This window comes from Sciurus carolinensis, chromosome 14 (genome assembly GCF_902686445.1).
Source record: "Sciurus carolinensis chromosome 14, mSciCar1.2, whole genome shotgun sequence".
Classification (NCBI taxonomy): Eukaryota; Metazoa; Chordata; class Mammalia; order Rodentia; family Sciuridae; genus Sciurus; species Sciurus carolinensis.
In genome coordinates, this window is record NC_062226.1 from 36,291,575 (window position 1) to 36,317,019 (window position 25,445).

At 36.4% G+C, this 25,445-nt stretch overlaps 1 protein-coding gene across 4 annotated transcripts in view; it reads left to right on the forward strand.

Annotated features, from left to right (window-relative positions):
* Positions 1-25,445, forward strand: part of Rnf38 (ring finger protein 38) — a 119,610-nt gene that overhangs the window by 31,198 nt on the left and 62,967 nt on the right. For all 4 annotated transcript variants that reach the window (XM_047524938.1, XM_047524941.1, XM_047524939.1 and 1 more), the window contains exon 2: positions 24,349-24,419. In XM_047524938.1, coding sequence (XP_047380894.1) covers positions 24,349-24,419 — 71 coding nt within the window. The remainder of the gene's footprint in view (positions 1-24,348; positions 24,420-25,445) is intronic.

Below are 25,445 nucleotides of genomic sequence, written 5' to 3' on the forward strand. Positions count from 1 at the left end.
AATCACTAGTCTACATATACATCTTTTCCTAGGTTGTTATTTCAAGTGACACATTTAAATTGTGTTTTTTAGAGAAAAGTGTTAGCTGATAGTATTTTTGAAAAATGACATTCTTGAGATCAGCTGATAGTCTGAAGTACTAAATTAGAAAGGCGGATTAAGTTTTGTAGGTTGACTTTCAGAGAACTACATGCTTCCTTGCTGTAGGAGAGTCTTTACCAGTTGCTTTTCCCTCTACTTCGCCATCCCTAGGTTTCTGATCTAAGCATTAACTCTTAACATGGACTGTGCTTGTACTGCCTCTCATCCCCATCTCTGCAAGAGCATTTCTATACCAGTGTAGTTTTCATTGCCTTCCTACCTACATGTAGTGTAACCAGTTAATACTGAAATTGTGTACAAAGTCTAATGATACAATTTTCAAAATTATTAATATGGGGAAGAATGTAACAAATGAAAATTGTTTGTTTAATTATATATTTAGTAAATAAGTTTATTCACTTATTTGTGATACTGGGGATTGAGCCAGGGGCACTCTACCACTGAGGTTTTTTAGTTTTTGTTATTTTGGGACAGAGTCTTGCTAAGTTGCTGCTTAGGCCCTTGCTAAATTGCTGAGGCCGTCCTTGAACTTAAGATCTTCCTGCCTCAGCCTTGCACTGGGATTACAGGTGTGTATGCCTTTACCTGGCACATATAACCATCATTATCATCATTATTGTTATTTTTTTTTTTTTTTTTTTTTGATCCTGGCACTTTCCAGGGGCACTTAACCACTGAGCCACACCCCCAACCCTTTTTTATATTTTATGGAGGGTCTCACTAAGTTGCTTAGGGCTTCACTGATTGCTGAGGTTGGCTTTGAACTCATATTCCTCCTGCCTCACTCTCCTGAGCTGCTGGGATTATAGGTGTGTGCCACCATGTCCAGCAGCCATTTATTTTTTTAACTAAAAACATTTCTTTTAGTTGTAGATAGACACAATATCTTTATTTTATTTATTTTTATGTGGTGCTGAGGATGGAACCCAGTGCCTCACCCATTCCAGGTGAGTGCTTTACCACTGAGCCCAGCCCTGGCAACTGTTATTTTTTTAAAAATTACATGATATTGGGGACACATGTTCACAAAGTCTACGTCATATATCTGCTGTCTGTATCTGTCATTTTAAATTTTTCTGTCATGCTCAGATTTTTCCCAGAAAGTATTTAATGATTAGCTTTATCTCATTGGATATTTCTTTGGTTCTAATATTTGCTGTTTATTGCTGATAAATTGTCTTAAAACATATGCCTTGTCATTTTAGGGTGGAAGCATCATGTCATAACATGCTGTCCCATGGTGAGAAATAGGTGGTCTATCCATGTAGATTTTTCTCTTTTTTTTTTTTTTTTTTTTTGTTACTGCTTGGGAATGAACCCCAGGGCCTTGGGCTTTCTAGGCAAGTGTTTTGTCATTGAGCCATACCTCTAACCCTAGTGGGATATTATGTGTCCTGTGTTATTTTTGGTGCTGAGGATCAAACCCAGGTAAGCATGTGCTCTACCACTAAGCTACATGCCCAACCTTAACCTAGGGACATTTGAGCCTTTGTAGTCTACACAGAATTTGCTTGAACCTCAAGAATAATGGCTTGGAGGCTGGGGAGATAGCTCAGTTGGTAGAGTGCTTGCCTTCTAAGCACAAGGCCCTGGGTTCGATCCCCAGCACCAAAAAAAAAAAAAAAAAAAAAAAAAAGAAGAAGAATGGCTTAATCAGAATATATCATCAGTGATCATCAGAGATGACTGTGAAGAGAAAGGATAATGGTTCTTAAGACTTCTGGCATGAAATTATGCCAAGTTTTTAGGTTAGTAAAGAACACAGCATTTGGGGGATGATGATGGAATTACTTTAATTCAGATTTTACTCAGACTTTTTAAGTTTAAAAAAAATTTTTAATGAAAATCTAAACTTTAGCTCTAGTATTTCTAAAGCCATGGTCAGCTTGATTTTTAACCACAGAAATATAGATAATTTTGTTAGTTTAGCAAGATTTTCTGAACTGTAGATTCCCTAAATTCTCAAAAATGGCAGTTTTCTGAAATATTTTGTTGCAAAGTAGCAGCCTTTTTATTGCCTCTTCTCAGGCCTTTATTTATTGATGAATTTCTAGTGAATCAGATCCGTTGGTCACTTCAGTCATGATTTTTTAATTGAACTGTTTCTTAAAATTCTTCTCTCTTGACTTCAGTGAACTGTTATGTCCTGATCATTCACTATCTCTTTTTAGTATTCCTTTTCACAGGCTTTGGTGGCTTTTTGTTTGTTCATTTCTCAAACCACCAGTGGCAAACTGACAATCTATGTGTCAAGCCTCATTTGCAGACATGTTTTATTTGGCCTTCTGAGTGAAAATGTTGAACAGGATATGGTGGTGCACCCATGGAGTCCCAGTTATTTGGGAGGTAAGGGCAGGAGGATAGCAAGTTTAAGTCCAGCCTGGGCAACTTAATGAGACGCTGTCTTGAAATCAAAAGTAAAAAGGGTTGGGGATGTAGCATAATAGTTAAGCATCCCTGGGTTCAATCCAGTACAGAAAAAAAAAAGTTGATATTAGTTGCTATTAATAAAAATGTGACTTTTCATATTAAAAATCTGAATATATGGCATTTGTAGCTGAGCATGGTGGCAAACACCTGTAATCCCAGTGGCTTGGGAGGCTGAGGCAGGAGGATCGTGAGTTCAAAACCAGCCTCAGCAACTTAGTGAGGCCCTAAGCAACTCAGGGAGATCCTGTCTCTAATAAAATATTAAAAAGGGGTGGGGATGTGGCTAAGTGGTAAGTGCCCCTGGGTTCTATCCCTGGTACCACCCTCCTCCCCCAAAAAAGAATGTTTTGTTTTAAGAGGAAGTCAGTGACCTGGCTGCACTTAGTGGCAGTGACCATTATGGCTGCTCTTCTGGAGAGTGCCCATACTGGCTCTAGTGCACTTCACTCATTGATTAACCAGAGTTAATTGTGGTTAATTTTGTCTCTGTATGTTTCAGTTTGTACCCTCTGTCTTCCCTATTAAATTTAGCAGGTTTTTATCAGGGACTTTTTCTTTTTTGCCCACCTGGTTAAGTCTCTCTGCCATCTTAAGGGTTTTTTTTTTGTTTTTGTTTTTTCAGTTTAGTAATGCTGTGCCTGACTTTCAGTGTTTGAGTTCATTTTTTTGCATTAATCACATTCCTTTTGTTGCTTTTTGGTCTGTCTGATTTGATGGCCTTGATTATTGATTTGTAATTGTTATTCGAGTCTTCTGTGTCTTAACTGAGTGGTTGTATTGTATATATAAATATAAAGCTGCTTAGTTTTTACTTTGTAATGTGAATATATAGCAGCCCTGGCTTTTTTTTTTTTTTTTTTTTTTTTTTTTTTTTTGTCTCTAAATTTTCTTATTTTCACATCTCTCTGTAGAATACTTTTCTTTGAGATTTACACTATTTCACTTTTTACCCCTCATTGCTGTCATCTGCTCAAACTCCTGGCCCAAACTTTTCTTGTCCTGCTTGCCTCACTTCATCAAGAGATTTTATCGTCTGGTACAAAAGTGTTGCTATCCCCACTCTGTCTTGCCACTACTATGCCTGTGGAAAATCCATTTAATGTACCACCCTCTATCAGCTTAAAATCTACTTGGAGATAACAGTAAATACAAATAGTAAAAAGGCTTAACATTTTAAAGCATCATATTCATAACATTCAAATCTGGCATAAAAATTGAAAAATTGTTAATCAAATAATGTAAATTGATATTGAAGAGGTAGACACCTCTTTTTCTTAGTTTCATGTTTCCATGTAAAGGGACATCACTGCATATGATTCCTTTGGTCTGTCTGCCCCAAGAAGTGACTCATCCTAGAGAATTTGAGTGAGGAAGTAGACAGGGCCTAGTTCAGTCCCTTTCCTGGAAAACCAACTCCTTCTAGCCTGTTTCTCCAAACTGCAAGTTTTCCAGAAATAGATCGTGGGTAGGCTTCTGGTTTTCCAACAGTGATTGACATTGGATGGATGTACTGTCTCAGTATGTGGGATGTGATTTTTGGAAGTCCATTGTTACTGTCCCTTTAACCTATGTTTTAAAAATATGGGCTTTATAATAAAGCTGACAGTTTCATCACCATATGTTTGACTTTTTGTCATATTTCTCAATCCAGAAATGAGTGGGTAGGGAATGAATGAGGGGAAGGGATTTTATTAACAATCTCTTAAACCCCGATAGTAATCATTGCAAAAAATTTCATAAGGAAGATAAACCCTTCCAACCTTTTTGAGGTTTGAGTTGAATATTAAGGACTGGTGGAATTGAGGCCGTTTTTAAAATTATTTAAAAATTATTATTATTTTTAGTTGCAGGTGGACACCTTTATTTTTATTTATTTATTTTTATGTGGTCCTGAGGATCGAACCTAGTGCTTCACACGTGCTAGGTGAATGCTCTACTGCTGAGCCATAACCCCAGCTCAGGTTATTATTTATTTATTTTTTTTATTAATTTGTTTTTATTTTACTGCAGTGCTGGGCATGGAATCTAGGACCTTGTACATGCTAGGCAAGTGCTCTATCACTAAGGTATAACCCCAGCTCCCTAGATAGGATTTTAAAGGTGGATTGAATAGAGAAGATAGATTCACACAGATAAAAATAAGTTATGAGACTAGGAAGCTGACAGCTGGTTTGAGCAAAGGCTTTGGTGTAAGATGTTGGTAATGATAAGACTTGGAAGATTGGCCAAGGCAAATTGTATAAAACTGAATGCCTGATTAACAAGTTAGACCCTATTAAGTAGCAGGAAACTATTGGTTCTTAGGTAGGGGAATGATAAAGTAAAGGAAATATGTTGGGTAAGTTTTATGAATTTATGTTTTAATATACTGTATAAAATATGTTCTAAGTAGTGTCTAAGAAACCTTAACCAATCTGCCTACAATCCAATCTTCTCTGTAAATCAATTTGGAAGTACAAATGGTTTAATATACTAGGAAATAATCTTTCTTGGAGGAAAAATTTCTTGAATAACTGATTGCTTTGAACAGAAGGCCATCTCCCCTTGCTAATTTGGGTGGCTTAAAGTCATTATTAAGCATTATTATTACCTTCCCAAAGAAAGCCTTTTTTAAGGATGTACACAAGTTTTTTTTGTTTGTTTTATTGAAGAATGTGAATATGAATGTTTGTTAGACCTTTCGTAGTATCTGGTTAAATAAAATGAGATGAAACATCTCATTTGGAATCCATCCTAGGTAATATAATAAATATTTTTAAAGATTTGCTGGAGTGCCCCGAACAGGTAAAAACCTGCAAAATGAAATTATATAAATTTTATCTTTCAGTTTCTTAGCTGACATTCATGGAGAACTTGACTGCTATACATAGATAGCTGAAGTCACAATAGGTGTTTACCAGTATCTGAGGTTATATAAGTGCCTTGTGTAAGTAATTTTCATTTTAATTACCAAGTAGTACTTTTTCCTTTTGTTACTAGTTTTAAAGTAGACAAGTAGAGCTTAATTATAGAAGATGCAAATAGTACAAAAATGCATAAACATGTCCCTAGTCTCATTATACTTTTTTTTTTTTTTTTTTTTTTTTTTTTGTGGTGCTGGGAATTGAACCCAGGGCCTTATACTTGCAAGGCAAGCACTCTACCAACTGAGCTACATCCCCAGCCCTTATTATACTTCTTAAGGATAATTACTGTTAATAGTTTGTATACACTGGACTGGGAATATAGCTCAGTGGTAGAGCACTTGCCCAGCAAGTTTGAGGTTTAATCCCAGCACTGCAGAAACAAAACAGAACAAAGCAAAAATAGTTTTATATGTTTCTAGTCTCCACGTTTATATAAGTAGAACCTTAGTATATTTATTGTTTTATAGTTTGCTTTTTTCACTTAATACTATATCTTGGTGACTTTCCATGTCAGTAACTTTCAGGAGGGTTATATAATTAAGTAGTCCATAGGAGGGAATAGCAGTTTATTCAATCACTCCTATTGATGGATACCAATAAAATTTTCCCAGCTATGAACTATGCCAGACTATTTTTGAAGATCTGGAGAAAGGAGGATTGGTACTGTTAAAATTTTCCATTGATGTAAGAGTAATCACTTAACCAATTTTTGTGCCTAACACAATGCTAAAGTCTTTACCTGCATTATATAAGCTTTGCAACAACCCTGTGTTACAGGTATTATACACCTTTGCAGGTAAGAGGAAAAAAAGGAGTCACTTGTCCAAGATATCACAGCTCATGAATGGAAGAATAAGGACTAAAATTTATTCATTGCAAGAATCTTTTTGTGAGTGAGTGTAGGTGGTTCTGGGGATTGAACCCAAGGGGCGCTTTACCACTGAGCAGTATCCCCAACCCTTTTTATTTTTTATTTTGAGACGGTCTGGCTAATTTGCCCAGGCTGACCCAGAAATTACAGTCCTCCTCTGCCTCCCAAGTAGCTGGGATTATAGATATGTGCCATCACATCTGACACTTAAAAATTCTATTGAAAATTTATGTAGGGCAGTAGCTCAGTGGTAGAGCACTTGCCTAGCACATGTGAGGCACTGGGTTCTATCCTCAGCACCACATAAAAACAAATAAATAAAATAAAGGTATTGTGTCATCTACAACTAAAAAATATATGAAAAATAAATAAAATTTATGTAAAAAGTTAAAGCACTGGGTACAGTGGAACACACTTGGAAACCCAGTGACTCAGGAAACTGAGGCATAAGGATGACAAGTTCTACCAGCCTCAACAACTTAGTGAGGCTATAAGCAACTTAGTGAGACCCTATCTCAAAATAAAAAATAAAAAAGGGCTGGGGATATAGCTCAGTGGAAAAGCACCCTGGGTTCAATCCCCAGTACAAAAATAAATAAATAAATAAATAAATAAATAAATAAATAAATAAATAATTTAAGTATTTTATAGAATTATTGGCTGGAAATGTGTCTGTATAGAATTGGTTAAAAATATGAGATTCATACAGGGTAGGAACCTTGTCTTCTTTATTGCTATGCCCTAGTGCCTAGGGTAGACACATAGTGGAGCTTGACACATACATTGAATGAATGAAGCAATGCAGTTTGAGAGTTCTGGAATGAGAATAAGTTTAGAATCCTCATGATAACATGCAAATATTCTCTACTGGGCTATCAACCACATAGAGCTAGTAGTCTTGCTGCTTTTTGTGTACTTTGCACACATGTCTGATGTATAGTAGGTAATCAGTCAATGCTCAGGGCTGTTTAGAATGTACCACTCAGGAATTATAGCCCTGAAAGTAAAATACCATAGAGGAAGTGACTTATAAGCAACAGAAATTTATTTCTTGTAGTTCTTGGAAAGTCCAAGATCAGGGCACCAGCAGATTCATTGTCTGGTGAGGACTTCCTTGTTGAATCCTCACATGGCTGGAAAGGGTGAGGAGTTCTCTAGGGCTTTTTTGTAAGGGTACTAATTCCATTCATGAAGGCCCTGGAACATGACTAATCACCTTCCACATGCTTTGCATCCAGATACCTTCACATTAAGAATTAGCCTGCAGCATACGAATTTTGGTAACAAGGCCTAAACAACTTGTATGGAAGAAAGGAGGATAATGACATTAAATCTCATTGGGGCTGGGAGAGTTGGAAGGACTGATGTAAGTGTAGACCAGAGAAGGGAGGGGATGAATCATGAAGGTATCATTACCCCCCCCCCCTCCACTTCTTCCCTTTTACTTTTCCTTTCAGTCTTCTTTGTTTGTTTTTTGGGATGTGTATGTGTGTTGTGATACTGAGGATGAATCCAGGGCCTTGATCATGCTGTGCAAGCTCTCTACCTTTGAGCTACATCCCCAGCCCTGTGTTCTTCCTTTGTTTCAGTAAAGAATTAAGGACTCAGGCATTTCTTTTTTTAAAATTTGTTCTAGTTATACATGACAGTAGAATGCATTTTGACACATCATACCTAAATGGAGTGTATAACTTCTTATTCGTCTGATTGTACATGATACAGAGTTACACCGGTCATGTAATCATGTATACACATAGGGTAATAATATCCGATTCATTCTATTATTCCTACCCCTGTGCCTCCTCCCCTCCCTTTACTTCTCCCTGTCTAGTCCAAAATACCTCTGTTCTTCTCCCCCACCCCTTATTTGAATTAGCATCTGCATATCAGAGAAAACATTTGGCCCTTGGTTCTTTGGGATTGGCTTATTTTGCTTAGCATAATATTCTCTAATTCCATCCATTTACCAGCAAATGCCATAATTTCATTTTTTAAGACTGAGTAATATTCCACTGTGTATATATATACCACAGTTTCTTCATCCATTCATCTGTTGAAGGGTATCCAGGTTGGTACCATAGTTTAGCTATTGTAAATTGTGCTGCTGTAAACATTGATGTGACTGCATCACTGCTGATTTTAAGACTTCGGTATTTCTCACAGGCAAATCAGAAGCCTTGGTTTGAATAGAAATGTTAATTATAATATTTCTTGAATTGCTATGTGCCAGGTGCTGTGCTATAAGCCTTTTCATACGTTTAATCTTAACTCTCAGAATAGCTCCTGAATCTACATAAGCAGATGATACTATTCCCATTTTACATGTGAGGAAGGCATATGATTTTTAAAATGTTTTATCTGTTTTTTTAGTCCTGAGTAATTTTCAGGTCTGACTCCAGAGTTGGTTCTACTCAAAACCCAACTAGAGTTGCCCTACTTTATTGCTAATGGAATTGTGAAGTGATGTAGATATTTTGGAAAACAGTTTGGCAGTTCCTCAAAAGGTTGAGTAGAGGTACCATGTATCCTAGTCAGAGAAATGAAAACAAACATCATCCACACAAAAACTTGTTAATAAGTGTCAAAACAACATTATTCATAATATTACCTAAGCGAAACCACCTCCACTAACTCTAAAAAAATCTCTTATCAACTGATGAATGGATTAGAAAATGTAATATATTCATCTACTTGAGCATTATTTACTTAGGAATGAATCGATATATGCTATAATGTGGATGAAACTTGCAAACATTTTGTTAGGTGAAAGAAGCCAGTCACAAAGACCACATAATTTTATGATTCCATTTATATGAGATACTCAGAATAGGCAGATACACAGAAATTAGGTTATTGGTTGTCAGGGGCTTGGGGAAAGGAAAAATGAGGTGAATGTTTGATTATTGTACAACTTTGAACATGTTTTTAAAATTGAAATTGTATATTAAATAGATGAATTGTGTAATAGATGAATTATATCTCAATAAGATTGTTTAAAAGAAAACTTAAGATTCTGAAATTGAATTTTCTGCTGTACATAGGTAAAAGCATCAAAATCTTGTAATAGGGCTGGGGATATAGCTCAGTCAGTAGAGTGCTTGTCTGGCAAGCACAAGGCCCTGGGTTCAGTCCCCAGCACTACAAAAAAAAAACAACAAAAAAACTTATAATAGCAAATAAGGAGGGTGAATCGCACAGATTGACATCGATTCTTACTGCACATTTCACTTACCAGCATTTACCTAACATTATTAATGTTTTTAAGTGTATTATGTAATAGAACCACTAGTTTGTCCTTTAAATTTTAGGAAAGCTTTCTAAAAACACTATTTTGTTGTAAATACATTTGGAAAAAGTCTAAAACATTGAGTAAAGTTTAGTATTACCAATCGGATGATATATGAGTCTTTGGAATGGAAATCTGGAAATTGTTAGTAGATTGTTAAGACTTGGAATCTGTAATCTCAGCAACTTGGAAGTCTGAGGCAGGAGGATTGCAAGTTCAAAGCCAGCTGTGGCAACTTAGTGAGACCCTGTCTCTAGATAAAATATTTAAAAAGGTTGTGGATGTTGCTCAGTGGGAAAGACCCCTGGGTTCAATTACTGGTCCAAAAAAAAAAAAAAAAAAAAGACTTCGAAACCTCTTAGCACATTTCTTTGTGGCCAGCCTTAAACCTTTATATCTCAGTAGCAATTGTGAAGGCAGCTAGTTGCAGGTGATGCAATTAAGACTCACGTGGATAGGTAAATCAAGAAGTAAAACCCAGGGAGAGCATGTCCCAGAATTTAGCAACCTCTAGGCCAAGTATTAGATAAGGCTTAGCATGTTTTCATATCCTGCTATAAAATCAAGCACTTGAAAAATTATTTATGCTAACGTGAAAGGAGAAGAGCCTTGAAACAATGGTAAATGGGAACAGAACCAAAAATTTAGACTTAAGCGCTGTTCTGCTTTTGAGTAGTAATTGCAGTGACAGTTACTGCCTGGGACTGAATTTAAAAAAATTAAAAAAAGGTCTTCTTGTCACTGTCAAAACAGAAAACATGTAGCTGGTTGGTTCTTTATTGTTGATTAAGTGCTTTTTTAGCACCTGTATCTATTATTTGGATCATGGTGACTGGTAGACTAATAGTTTTAAAAAGACTGATTTGGGAATAGGTTGTATTTAATTCCTTAGAGATCAGGACTAGATTTCAGGCCAATTTACTGATAGGTATGGAATAACCTACTATGGCTTTGCACATAGTGCATGCCTGTAATCCCAGCAGCTTGGGAGGCTGAGGCAAGAGAATTCTGAGTTCAAAGCCAGCCTTAGCAATTTAGCAAGGCCCTAAGCAACTCAGTGAAACCCTGTCTCTAAATAAAATACAAAAAAGGGCTGTGGGTGGTGCTCAGTGATTAAGCACCCCTGAGTTCAATCCTAGTATCAAAATAATAATAATAATAATAGCCTGCTATGTGTAAGAGCTTGTACTAGTGTCCTAAAGGATCAAAATATAATGTAAATTTGTATATTTTATCTTTATTATATCAATTTTAGCCCGAGGGAACTTATAAATCTATATTGCCAACAATGTATTGTTGAATTCCACTTAGCTTGTCTTTGGATTGGTCAGTGTGACCCAGTTTGAGACATGACTTCTGTCATATTTCACATGTGACTCCAAGTTTACTACTTTGAGCTCTTAAGATATATTGACAGTAGTTGGTCAAACCTTGATCATCAACTTGCATTCTTAACTGGTATATAGGAAGGCCTGGTTAGATCACTAAGGGGATTCAGTCCTTCTGTACCCTGTGACTCTTTAGTGCCAACTTAGGGCAATGATTCTGCCTCGCTAACCTTTATGTATGTTGGGAAGGATGGGGTAGAGGGGAGAGAGACTTTGTTTCTGAGGAGTCTCAGACAAGGTAGGCCAGTGCTCATGGGTTGGTCTCAGCTGCTTTCTCCTAAGGTATTTTTGTCTGAAACCATTAGGGATTTGTACTGGCACTTAATAACAAAATTAATGGAGTCTAAATATCTCTGCACTTTTGCTAAGTTGCATCCTAACAACACCAGTTTTCACCAAGATCATTATGTAGGAAGGATCTCAAAAGAGAGAAAAGGTAATTAGTTTACCTCAAGGATCCTGCTCATGGTCATGGGGTGTGTGGGGAAGTCTTTGCCTTCTCTCTTGAGATAGATTGTCTCATCAGGTCCAGTATACCTAGGGACATGAGCTTGGGGCTAGTTCCTTTTTTTCATGGGCATCATAAAAAATCAGAAAATACAAACAGGCAAAAATAAGAAAGAAAAACAACAAAACATTTTCTGCTTCACCCAGGGATTACCACTGTTAGTTTCTCAGTATTTGTCTATCTGAAAATTTCTTATATGTATCTCTTTTTTCGTTTTTGCTTTGGTACTGGGAATTGAACCCAGGGGCACTCAACCACTGAGACATATCCCCATCTCTTTTTTTGTATTTTATTTAGAGACAGGGTCTTTCTAAGTTGCTTAAAGCCTTGCTAAATTGCTCTGACTTCGGACTTGTAATCCTCCTACCTCAGCCTCCTGAGCCGCTGTAATACACCCACTGCGCCCAGTTTCTTATGTGTATCTGTATACATGGTTTTATTTTATTATTTTTTTTTTGTTTGTGTTTTGGGTACTGGACATTGAATTCAGGGGTGCTCTACGGCTAAGCTACATTTCCAGTTTTTTTTTTTTCTTTTTGAGTTGCTCAGACTGGCCTGAAACTCTCAAACTTGTGTGTGATCCTTCTGCCTCGGCTATTTGAGTAGCTGAGATTACAGGAGTATACCTGGCCAAACCCTGCTTTCTTAAGTTCAATTTCATTTCAATAAATTTTCATCTCATCCAATTTTGCCATATTCAGATTTCTCCAGTTCTTTCTCAGATATCCTTTTCAACTGTTTTTTTTTTCAAACTAATATACAATCTAATACTGTACATTATATCTAATTATTTTCTTTAAGTCTCTTGATCTAACAGTCCCTTCTTTTTTCTTTTTCAAATAATAATATGACTGGCTTATTGAGGGCCTAAGCTATTTGTTCTGCTGAATAACTTTTGGATTAATTGATTTACTTTCTTGTGATGTTTATTCATCCATCTCTTATATTTCTTGTAAACTAGAAATCATATCCAGTGGCATGATGGAGCCAGTTGAAGTATTTTGGGCTTAAATATCAAACCGGTTCTGTATTTTATATCAAAAGACATAGCTGGTTGACTTACAGTTAATGATGTTAAGATTAACCATGAATTAAGATGATAGGAGTTGATATCTTTATTGTATTGTTAGGTTCTTCCTACAGCTAACAGTAATCTCCGTAGTGTTACTTTGGCACTTAACAAATCCCCATCAGCCATTTACCTAACCTAATGATTTTATTCCATTTGATAATTCTTGACTGGATCAGTCAAGTCATTGTTTGAAAAATGATGTTTTCTAATTTTAAAATTCCTTCTGCATATTTAGCCGGCATTCTTCTGTAAATAGAACCAGAGTTGTATGGTTACCCTGAAAGATAAGGAAAAATGCATGATTTTTTAGTTTCTGAAGTAAAAAAGCTCTTTAAAATAGATACTTTAAGAAGCAAAGATTTTCCTTTTTATGGAGTACTGTTAGGAACTCAGGGATTTTCATTGATAAGATAAATTTTAGTCAACTACACTTGTTATTTTTAAATAGATTTTATATTTGAAGGCCATTTTGGGTTCAGAGCAAAATTGAGGATTTCCCATATACTCCTTGCTCCATATGTATGTAGCCTTCCCCATTTGTTATAAAGATTTCTCCACCACAGTGATATATTTGTTACAATTGATGAACATTATCACTTAGAGTCCATAATACATGTTAGGGTTCACTCTTTGTGTTACATATCCTCAGATTTGAACAAATGTATAATGACATGTATCTACCATGTTACTGTATAACGTCATATAGAGTAATTTTACTGCCCTAATAAGTTCTGTTTCACTTACTCATACCTCCTTTTCCTATTGTCCCTGGCAACCACTGATCTTTTTAACTGACTTTAAAAAATAAAATTAAAGTATATCTATATATTTAACATATATAAATATATACATAACAAATGTATATATAAAGTATATATTTATATAAAACAAAAGATATATATATGTATTTTAAACAAATTAAGTCTGTGTATATATTTATTAAAACTTTGACCCCTTTCTTTTGGTCTTTCAGAATAGGTCTGAGAAAGCATGTAGTACTTAGGTTGGTGCTATTGCCCTTCCCATTGTCTAGTTTTGTAGTTCAAATCTTTTGCTTTTATAAACCAATCTTTTGGGGACTGTGGGGATGTACCCAGTGGTACATCACTTGCGTAGTATGTGTTAAGCCCTGGGTTTAATCCCTAGCACCACAGAAAACAAAAATCTTTGTGAGGTGATAGGCTGCTAGCTATTGAGGGAGTCTAGGAAATGGATAGGAAGGACCCACATCCTTTTTCTAGATTAACACATTGTTTTTAGAAGATAGAAGACCCCTGTCTCACATGTATACATTGAGGAATAATTCTGATAGTACTCAGTGCCACTTTTAAAAATTTTTTGGTGTTGGGGCTTTAACCTAGAGCATTGCACATAGTAAGCACATACTCTACCACTGAGCTATAACTAATTTTAATATATATATATATACTTTAGTTGTAGATGGACACAATACCTTTATTTTATTTTATTTATATGTGACACTGAGGATAGAACCCAGTGCCTCACATATGCTAAGCAAGCGCTCTACCACTGAGCTACAAACCCAGCCCAATATAGCATTTTTTACAAAGCAGTGTGCAAAAGAGTCTGTTATATTTCAGCTATTGTTGATAGAACATGACATTTGAAAAGCTACATGTCAGCAGAGGGGAATATGAATTCCGGATGGAATTGACACTAGGAGAGGCTGATATTTTAAGTCTGTTAAAATATCATGATCATTTGCTAATTTGCTACACATATGTATTTACTACATTTTAGTTTCCTTCTAAGAAAGGAGAAGTGGCAAGAGATATCATCCAAAATTATAGGGGGGGCTTGGGTTGTAGCTCAGTGGTAGAGCACTTGCCTAGCACGTGTGAGGTGCTGGGTTCATTTCTTAGCACCATGTATAAATAAATGAATAAAATAAAAAGGTCTTTCAACATCTAAAAAAGTTACAGGGCTTACCATGCCAGTAGCACTCCTGCCAACATGGGTTCTTGAAACCCACTGGGCTTCCTGTAAGAAGTGTGGAAAGCACCAGACCCACAAAGTGACATAGTACAAGAAGGGCAAGAATTCTGTGTATGCCCAGGGAAAGTGGTATTATGACAGGAAAGCAGTGTAGTGATGGTGGGCAGACTAAGCCAGTTTCCCAGGAAAAAAGTTAAAACCTCAAAGAAGATTGTATTGAGACTTGAGTGTGTTGAGGCCCCCTGCAGATCTTGAGAGGATGCTGACTATTAAGAGTTGCAAGCATTTTGTACTGGGAGGAGATAAGAAGACAAAGGACTGGGCACAGTGGTGTACACCTGTAATTTCTATTACTGGGGAGGCTGAGGCAGGAGGATCCCAAGTTCCAGGCCAGCCTGGGAATCTTAGCAAGATGTTGTCTCCAAATAGAAACATAAGCCCAGCATAGTGGTGCATATCTATAATTTCAGCGAATTTGGAGTTTTAGGTAGGAGGATTGCAAATTCAAAGCTATAAAGTCATCCTCAGCAATTTAGTATGACTTTGTCTCTTAAAAGAGGGCTAGGGACGTGGCTTAGTGGTTAAGTGCCCCTAGGTTCAAACCCTGGTACCAAAATAAATACATACATACATACATAACAAACATAAAAAGGGTTGGGGATGTAGCTCAGTTGTAGAACACCCCTGAATTCAACCCCTAGTACTGAAAAAAAAGAGAGAAAGGGCTTAAGTGATCTAGTTCTAAAATTTATCTTTTATTATGAGGACAATAAAATCTTTTATTTAAAAAAGGTATAAGGAAATCAGATCATATAAGAACCTGTAGACCAAGGTAAGGACTTTGTCTTTTATTTATTTTTCCCCATTTTTTATTGGTATGTTATAGCTTACATATTGATGGGATTTGTTGTTACATATTTGTGCATGTACCCAATATAACAATATAATTGGGCCAGTGTCACTCGCAATCACTTCCCCCCTGTCACCCTGCCTCTCCTTCTTGGCCCCTTTCCTTTATGATCTAACTTTGGTTTTTAGGAGATAAGCCTCCACCTTTGTTTTCCTTTTTCCTCTCTACCTTCTGCATGTAAGAGAAAATATATGACCCTTAATCATCAGAGTTTGACTTATTTTTTAACATTATGGTCTCAAGTTTCATCCATTTTGCTGTAGATGCCATAATTTCATTTTTTTTAAATGACTGAATAAAACTCCTTTGTGTGTGTGTGTGTGTGTGTGTGTGTGTGTGTGTATACACATTCGTTCATCCGTTGGTGATCACCTATGCTGTTTCCATAGTTTGGCATTTGTGAATTGTGCTGCTATAAACGCGGTATGCATATATCACTATAGTATGCTGACTTTAATTCTTTGGGATAAATACTGAGAAGTGGTATAACTGGTCATATGGTGGTTCCATGCCTCCCTATTGATTTCCATAGCAGTTGTACTAATTTATAGTCTCACCAACAGTGTAAAAAAGTGTTCCTTTTTCTCTACATCCTCTCCAGCATTTATTATTATTTGTGTTCTTGATAGCTGCCATTCTGACTGGTATGAGATGAAATCTCAGTGTAGTTTTGATTTGCATTTCCTTAATTGCAGAACATGTTGAACATTTTTTGATGTATTTATTGGCCATTTGTATTTCTTCTGAGAAGTGTTTGTTTAGTTCATTTGCCCATTTATTGATTGGGTTATTTGATTTTTGGTGTAAAATTTTTTTTGAGCTCTTTACATATTCTAGCTATTAATCCTTTGTCAGAAGAGTAGCTAGCAAAGGTTTTCTTCCATTCTATGGGTTCTCTCTTCACATTCCTAATTGTTTCCTTTGCTGTGCAGAAGCATTTTAATTTGATGTTGTCTCATCTGTTAACTCTTGGCACTATTTCCTGAGCTTTAGGGATCCTATTGACAAAGTTGTTACCTCTGCCTAAAAACTGGAGTGTTGGCCCTGTGTTCTAGGAGTTGACTAGTTTCTGGTCTAATTCTAAGGTCTTTGATTCATTTCATTTCTTTTTCTTTTCCTTCCTTCCTACCTACCTACCTACCTACCAGGGATTGAGCCCAGGGATGCTTTACCATCAAGCCACATCCCCAGCCCTTTTTTATATTATAGGCAGGAGCTCACTGAGTTGCTTAGGGCCTTGCTAAGATGCTGAGGCTGGGTTTGACCTTGAGATCCTCCTGCCTCACCTTCCGAGTCGCTGGGATTATAGGCATGTGCCACTGTGCCCAGCTTCTTTGATCTATTTCGAGTTGATTTTTGTGCAGGGTGAGAGAAAAGGTCTAGTTTGATTGTCCTATATGTGGATAACCAGTTGTCCCAGCATCATTTGTTAAAAAGGCTATCTTTTCTCCAGTGGGTTTTTGGCACCTTTATCAAGGATCAGGTGACTATATGTATGTGGGTTTGACTCTGTGTCTTTTCTTTACCATTGGTCTATGTGTCTGTTTTTTGCCAGTACCATGCAGTTTTTGTTACTATAGCTCTGTAGTATAATTTGAAGTCAGATATTATGATGCCTCTAGCATTGCTTTTTTGGCCTAAAATTGCTTTGGCTCTTCTGGTCTTTAATTTTCCCAAATGAATTTTAGGACTGTTTTCTAGTTCTGTGAAGAATGTGATTTATATTGGTGGGGATTACATTGAATCTGTATATTGCTTTTAGTAGTATGGCCATTTTAACAAATATTCTGTCTATCCATGAAACATGGGAGGTCTTTCCATCTTCAGAGGTCATCTTCAGTTTCTTTCTTCAATGTTCTGTGGTTTTCATCATAGAGGTCTTTTACCTCCTTGGTTAGATTTATTCATAAGTATTTTATTTATTCTTAAGGCTATTGTGAATGAAATTGTTTTCCTGATTTCTTTCTCAGCAGATTCATTGTTGATTTTGGGAAGGCCATTGGTTTTTGTATGTTGATTTTGTAACCTGATACTTTGGATGTCTGCATTTATTTATTTATTAAAAATATTTTTTAAGGTTCTGAAAAGTCTTACATTAATAAAATTGCCTGTATAGTTGCATAATTTATTACTGTGGAAACAACTCATGTCATGTACATTCATATCCCAAAGAACACAATTTGAGAAATTCTGTGTTATACCTCTTCTTCCCTAGACGTTAACTAGATTTGAAACTGGAATCTAGTAGAATCTTCTTTTAGAAACTGTATTTCCACACTTTACATATAATTGTGACTTGAGAAATGTGACCTCAGTGATAAGTGTTAGACCTGATACAATCACTCTTTATAAAGCTGTACTGTGTTGAATGCCTCCCTGAGTTGCTTAGGGCCTTTAGGGCCTTGCTAAGTTGCTGAGGCTGGTTTTGAACTCACAATCTTCCTTCCTCAGTCTCCTGAACCACTGGGATTACAGGTATTTGCCACCAAAGGGGCCACACCCAGCTAAAAGGATCATTCTTTTTTTTTAAATTTATTTTTTATTTTTACAGGTTGCATTTTGATTCATTGTACCCAAATGGGGTACAATTTTTCATTTTTCTGGTTGTACACGATGTGGAGTCACACCATTCATGTAATCATACATATACATGGGGTAATGATGTTTGTCTCATTCCACCATCTTTCCTTCCTTGCCCCTTTTCTCACCTCATTTCCCTTTACACTATCCAATGCTTCTCCATTCTTTCCTCTCCCCCCACCCCCAGTTAAGGATCATTCTTTTTTTTTTTTTTGCGGTGCTGGGGATTTGAACCCAGGGCCTTATGCTTGCAAGGCAAGCACTCTACCAACTGAGCTATATCCCCAGCCCCAAGGATCATTCTTGATACCACATGGAGAATAGACCAGAGAGGAGATAGAACTTCACAAGTAAAGAGGCATTTGTCCAGGCATTTTTGATGTGGAGATGATGAGAAGTAATATTTCAGACATATTTTAAAAGTAGAGCCACAAGAATTTGCCAGTTGGTTAAAAGTGGAATGTGACTGAAAGAGGAATTGAGGATGACACCAGGGTTTTGGTTAGAGCAGCTGGTGAATACTCCCGCCATTTTCTAAAACTGGACAAGGGGTAGGTCTGGAATGGGAAAAACCAAGAGCTCAATTTTGAACTGTTATTTTTGAGATGCTGATTGAATATCTAAATGATACTGTGTAGGTAGCAAGGCTTAGAAATCTGGGTTTCAGTAGTGGGGAGAGTCAAGGCTTGAAAGTATGTATTTTGGAGTCATCAGTTATGATGACTGTTTGGGGTCACTAAAGAATGATGTAGAAAGAAAAGAGAAATTTAAGAATTGATTTTTGGGATATTTCAGCTTTTAGGAATTGGAAGGAAAATACAGCAAATTGGGCTGAGAAATTGTAGTCAGTGATAAAACGAGTTTCCCTGAGGCAAAATGAAGAAAGATTTACCAAGGAGGAGAGCAGGATCAGTTGGATCAAATACTGCCAGTAGATCAAGAAAGATTTGACCTTAGGTGTTGTAATGGGGGATTTTTTGTAAACATGACAAATTTTTCTACATGGCTACTTTACTCCTGTGGCCCAGAAACACTAGTGGGATATTTTGGGCAATTACTTTGAAATTTTTCCACCTCCCTATCACTGGTTCAATCTTGACTTCTTTATGTTCCCTAGTTGTAAATGTTTGGTTCCATACCTTGATTTCAGTTCCACTGCTGTTTTCCCTGAATTTCACACATTTTTTTCTTACTCTTCACAGGATGTTTCTTGTCTATTCCCTTTCAGTGCTTCTGATTAAGTCTGTTCCTTTGGTCTCAGCATCTTTTGCTAATAAAAAAAGAGTTTTTAAGCTGTGGGCGTGCACACACGCGTCTGTCTTCAGTTACTTTGGCAATCATATGAATTCTATATTCACACACACAAACAAATCCCCCTCACCCTCCAGTGCTGGTGATCAAACCTAGTGTCTCACACATGATAGGCAAGTGCTCCCACTGAATGACACCCCTACCTGGTAACTGTTCTTTTTTTTTTAAACTAGGGTTTGAACCCAAAGGTTTTCTAACACTGAGGTACATCCCAACCATTTGTATATTTGTATTTATTTATTTTAGATAGGGTTTTGATAAGTTGCTTAGCCTAGCCTCCCAAATAGCTGCTGTGCACCATTAAGCCCTGTGTAGGAGAATATTGATAATTGCATGAAATAAAATACATGGTCATTACAAAAGAAACCAATTCCTCTGCTCCTCATTGCCCCCTTAACTTGGCCAGGTTTTTGGAAACAGAAAGGGGGCATTGAAGGACATGGTTTGTTATTCTTTGCTTTAGGGATGATACCCTAGGCTGGCCTCCATATTGTGATCCTCCTGCCTCAGCCTCCCAAGTAATTGAGATTACAGGCATGTACCACCACACCTGGCCACAGGAATGAGTTCTTACACTCAGGGTAAAAGGTCAAAGAGACACTGCTTCTTTTTAAATGGGGTTGTACATTTTCTTGTTAAGTTTTAAGAATTCTTTGAATATTTTTAGATATTTCTTCATTAGATAAGTGTTTTGCAAATATTTTCTCTCAGTCTGTGGCTGTCTTTTCATTCTCTTAACAGTGTCTTTGAGGTACATATACACAGTTGCTGTTAATCACCCATAAAGAAGAACGAATTTATGGCATTTGCCTGTAAATGGATGGAACTGGAGACTATTATGCTATCTGAAATAAATAAATCCCAAAAAACCAAAAGCTGAATGTCTCTCTGATATTTGGACGCTGATTCACAATGGCGGGGGGTGGGGAGTGGATGTTCACTGAATTGGACAGGGGTCATGGGAATGGAAAAGCCAATAGAATGAATTGGATGTACTTCCTTATGTTTATATGAGTATACAACCATTGTAACTCCACATCATGTACAACCACAAAAATAGGAAGTTATACTCCATGTATGTATGATGTGTCAAATACATTCTACTGTTATGTATAACCTAAAAGAATAAATTAAAAAATCCTCACTTAAAAAAAAAAAAAAAAGTGTTCCCTGGGTTCAATCCCCAGCACCGCACCTGCCCCCCCAAATAAAAGTGTCTTTCACAGAGTAGAAGTTTTAAATTTTAGTGAAGTTCATTGTATCAGTTTTTTCTTTCCTGAATTGTGCTTTTGGTGGTGTATCTAAAAACTTATCTAACAGGGTCACCTGAATTTTAACCTGTATAATCTGGAAGTTTTATAGTTTTACATTTCACATTTAGGTCCGTGGTCTACATTGAATTAGTTTTTGTGAGACGGTATAGATAGGGTCATTGTCTAGGTTCATTTTTAATTTCCATGTGAGCCACCACACCCAGCTTTTTTGTTCATTTATTTTGCTGTACTGGGAATTGAATCCAGGATCTTGGTCATGCTAGGCAAGTGCTTTACCACTAAGTTATATCCCCAGCCCCTGTTCATTTATTTTTAATACACTCTCTCAGATGAGATTTTTAAGTTGCTAAATAATGTATTTAATCCTTCATGTTTCCAGCTGTCATGGAGGCCAAGGTTTTGATGATGGTCCTATATGATGTTCTTCCTTACACTCATTAGATTATATGAAGTGTTTACAGTTTCTGTCTTTCTGTACCTTATCCAATAGAAACAAACCTGACATGGTAGATTAAATACGTGGGTTTGTGTAGGATGAAATAATATTTTCTGTCATGGTCCCTCTTTGAAAGTTTGTGCTTGTGATTATCAATTCTTAGGTTTATTTTAGCCCATCTAACTTCAGCCTTGTTCATAGGAGACTAGTTAAAGAAGTGTAATTTAATAGAAATATATTTTTTCCTAACTCCCCCTTGAAATATATCTACTCAGTTTTTGAATACAAAGTTCATTTTGATTTGTCATTTTACTGTCCAAGATTCTAATGTTTGGTTGTCATTATTGTATATTTTTTATTCCAAATCACGGGTTTAGAAAATGTTAAATGACATGAATTAGATTTAGTACCAAAGGGAATTCTATGGTTTATGTTATTCTTATCCATAATTGTAACTTTTTGGACTGCTATACCTCATTCTTCGCAGAATTGTCACCAATGGCAAAAACTGTTAAGTTTATCGACAAGTTTATTTTTTATTTATTTTTTTGAAAAGTTTTTTTTGAGAGAAATAATAAATATTATGACATGATCAAACTTCTAAAGATCATTTTTGACTCTAATGCTTGATACTTAGGACTTTCCTTTTTCAGTGCTGGGAATTGAACCCAGGGCATTGTGCATGCTAGACAAGTGCTCTGTTTCTGGGTTACACCCTCAGCTCCTTATTTTTTCTTTTATTGGATCACTTGTTTTCCTTGGGTAAATAAACATGAATAGATTGTGGTGACCCACTATATTACATGTTTCATTATGCTGCTTACTTGTAGTTTTATTTATTTTTAATCCTTGTGTTTATGAGTAAGATTGTTTTCTTGTTTTAGTGCTCATATTTATAATCAATGCCATATAAAATGAGTTGGTAATGATAATTTATACTGGGTAGATGAGTAGATGAGTAAGAGTAAATAATGTTCTCTGCTGTGCTAATTTGAATTCTCTCTCTGGTATTTTGAATTGTAAGAATGGTATATTTTTCTTATTTTTTTAGTGAATACACAAAAAGAACGTATGACAAATCTACATTTAACAAGTTTAAAAGTGTTATTTCAGTGGGTGTAAAATAAAGTTTTTCCTTTGTTTTGGTACCGGGGATTGAACCCAGCTGCGCTTAACCACTGAGCCACATCCCCAGCCCTTTTTATATTTTGTTTAGAGACAGGGTCTCACTGAGTTGCTAAGGCTGGCTTTGAACTCAAAATCCTTCTGCCTCAGTTTCCTGAGCTGCAGGGATTACAGGTGTGCACCATCATGCCCAGCAAAATAAAGAGTTTTTAAAGGACCATGTCAGAATTTAGTTGACAGCCTTCTTTTTCAATGTCATGTGAAATAACTGGGCATATGAATTAATGACATTCTAAATTTTATAAACTATGGTATCTCTAAGTGTAACATCCAGAGGGGTAATGGTGAGATATCTTCTTAGGTTCAACTGAATGTTCTTCCATTCATACTGATAAAACCAGCATGGGTCTCTCTTGGTACCAGTTTATTCAGAAGTATATAAGGCAAACCACAACTTGTCAGTAGTGCAGTGAGTTCATACTTCATACAGCAATGCTCTTCTGACAGTTTAGGGTCAAAGAGATGACATTCAGATTGGGTGAGCCCAGAGGTCCCTAATTCTCATGGGAGAAGATATCTCTTGTGAAAACTTCATAAGCATAGTTTCCAGGGTCCTCTGCAAGGTGAGGATCAGAAGGGACATGCCCAATTACAAACCACCACTCTTAGGAAAGCTCAGAAACATGGCTTTCTTCTAGGTATTTATCATGTTTCTCATCTAGACCCAGTCTACCCGTTGGATAATGTAATTTCTTTCATAAGCATTGTTGCCAGGCAATGTAGTTGGCATGTTCTATTAATTAGGTTAATGGGGCATTACCTGAAAGTCAGATTTTCATACATAAATGTTGTCATCAGGGCGTCCAGTTGTGGTTCAGGTCCTTAGTGTCCCGAATAAAGAATTGAGCAAGACATGCACACGTAACAGGCAAAACAGATTTATTGAAGGGATGGTAGAAGTAGCAACTCCATAAGGTAGAGTAGAGTGGACTGAGCAAGAGAGAGGCTCAAAGCCCCATGTCTGTAAATAATTATCTTTATTTGCTGAACTGTGAGGCATTCTCTTCCCTATACAGACCTGATTAAAGATCTTACCCCATATGCCCCCATTGGTTACCTTATGATACCCGATTAGAATATTGTCCAGTTTCCCCCCATTGGTTACTTTAGAAAACCTAATTAGAATACTGCCCATTTTATTGCCCTGCTCATTTTAAAATACTGAACCTGTGGCATGAGTTATCATGGTAATGGGACTTATCGTAACAGGGACATGACTTGTGTCCCTGTCTTGTCCTTCAGTGGCATCCTTCTTAGACCCTACCTCTGCCATCTTGGTGTCCCTAAACTCCTACTTAAAATAAGGACAAAAAGTTTTGTTAATCTTTGATCTGGAGTCATGTGTGCTAATTTTTCATTTATGGTTGTGTTCATGTTTAGCATCTTCTTCGAGCAGATTTTTTCTTGATGGAAGACTAAAAAAAGAACTCCTACATTTTGTTCTAAAACTTGTTTCTTTTCTTTTTCTTTTTTTTAACATTACATAGAGCTTTGAGCCACCATTTTTTTTAACATGGTGAAAGATAGGAATCAATTTTTTTAAAAAAATGGATATGTTGGCCTAGTCATTTATTTAATAATGATTGATTTTCCTATTGGTTACAAATATTACTATTGTCATAGAGCAGTTGTTATTAGGAGATAGTTCTTCAATTTAGCAAATGGTTGGGTATATTAAGCATATGTACATTTAAAATAGTAAAAACATTTCTGTAGATTATGCTTTTATATGCTGAGTATTTATAGGGTTAATTTTCCCCTCAAAGTATGTATAGTCTAAAAAGGAATATCAATATTTTCTTCACTAATAGAAGTTTACCTTATTAAGGCTGTGTGGTTAAGTGACCTTACTTTGAAAATAGACCACTTGGGATAGTAAAGAATGGTGAATTAGGGGTTTGAGTAACAGGATTTTAGTTTAAGATCTGCAACTTCACTTTCTGCTACTTTGTGAGAATCAGACTCTCTTGTTTTCTTCTGTTAAAATGCATGAAAGATAATCCCTACCCTGCCAATTTATAAATGTTGTTGAGGATTAGATGGGTTAATGGATATATAAGCACTTTTAATTGGTAAAGCACTTCAAATATAAGCAATTTTTGCATCTTAACCTTTCCTCCCTTTTTCTTGTAGGTAGTGTTGGTGCTTCTTTTCAGTGCCAGTCCATCCACCACGACCACATTTGTCATGATGACAGTGACAAGGTGAGGTCTGTGTTGATGTCTACCATGATGAAAATGCATGCTGCCTTTATATTACTGGGTTCACTTGCATAACTCTGGACCTAGAACCTAGACAGTGACTTGGTGGGCACAGTGTTGAGATGCAGAGGGTCTCTTGCTGGTTTGTGTAAGATTATTAGACTGCTCCAAAAAACCTGAGAATAGTTCCTCAATAGGAGGTGGGCTGGACTCTTACTTAGAAGTAACTCCATTTTCCTATTTTTGTCTTTGTCTTCCTCTTTGTCTGTACAGCCTAGATAGATCATCTTAATATATGAACATGTATTCCCAAACTAGTAGCTATCTTAGCAACTTCTGTTTATTTCTAATTGGAATTATCTTGGAAATTCCAGTTGATTCACTTTTGGAATTGATTAATTATGTTAAATTATGTTTTCTTATATTTCTTTGGTTCCAAAGTCCAAATTAAGTCTTGAGGATTGAGAATGGAACCTGTGTGATTTGTGCTTTGTACTTTTTTTTTAAAATTATATCCAAACTATTGGTGATTTTGTTTCATTGTGTTGTTTTTTTTGTTTCTGTTCTTTTTATCTCAAAATAAACCTGGTCTTGGGAACTACTGATCAGCAACCCTGATGGCCCACTCCTTGCAGTAGATGTTTCTGTGGGCTGGATATTTGGAACATTTACTACTGATCTTGAATGGCTTAACATTTAGTCTTTTCCAGCATCATTTTCCAGAGTCTTTCCTCCCATGTTCTTGTCTTCTGTGCAGGAATATATTACTCCATATTACTCCATTGATAGTTTCTAGTGCAAACCAGTCCAAGACACCCCCCCCCAACCCCCACTCCCATTGTTTTGATCCTCCTCCCTTGTCCTGTTGTAGCTAGAAAGTTGGTCCATCATTGGGATTGTCCAGATGACTGTTTTGTGTGTTGGAGTCACTGTCTTTGTGAACTTTGCTCAGACTGATTTCACTGTTTACAAAGGAAGTGGTATGCTCATGGCATTCCAGAGCATTCCTTTCTTTTGTTATTAGAGCAA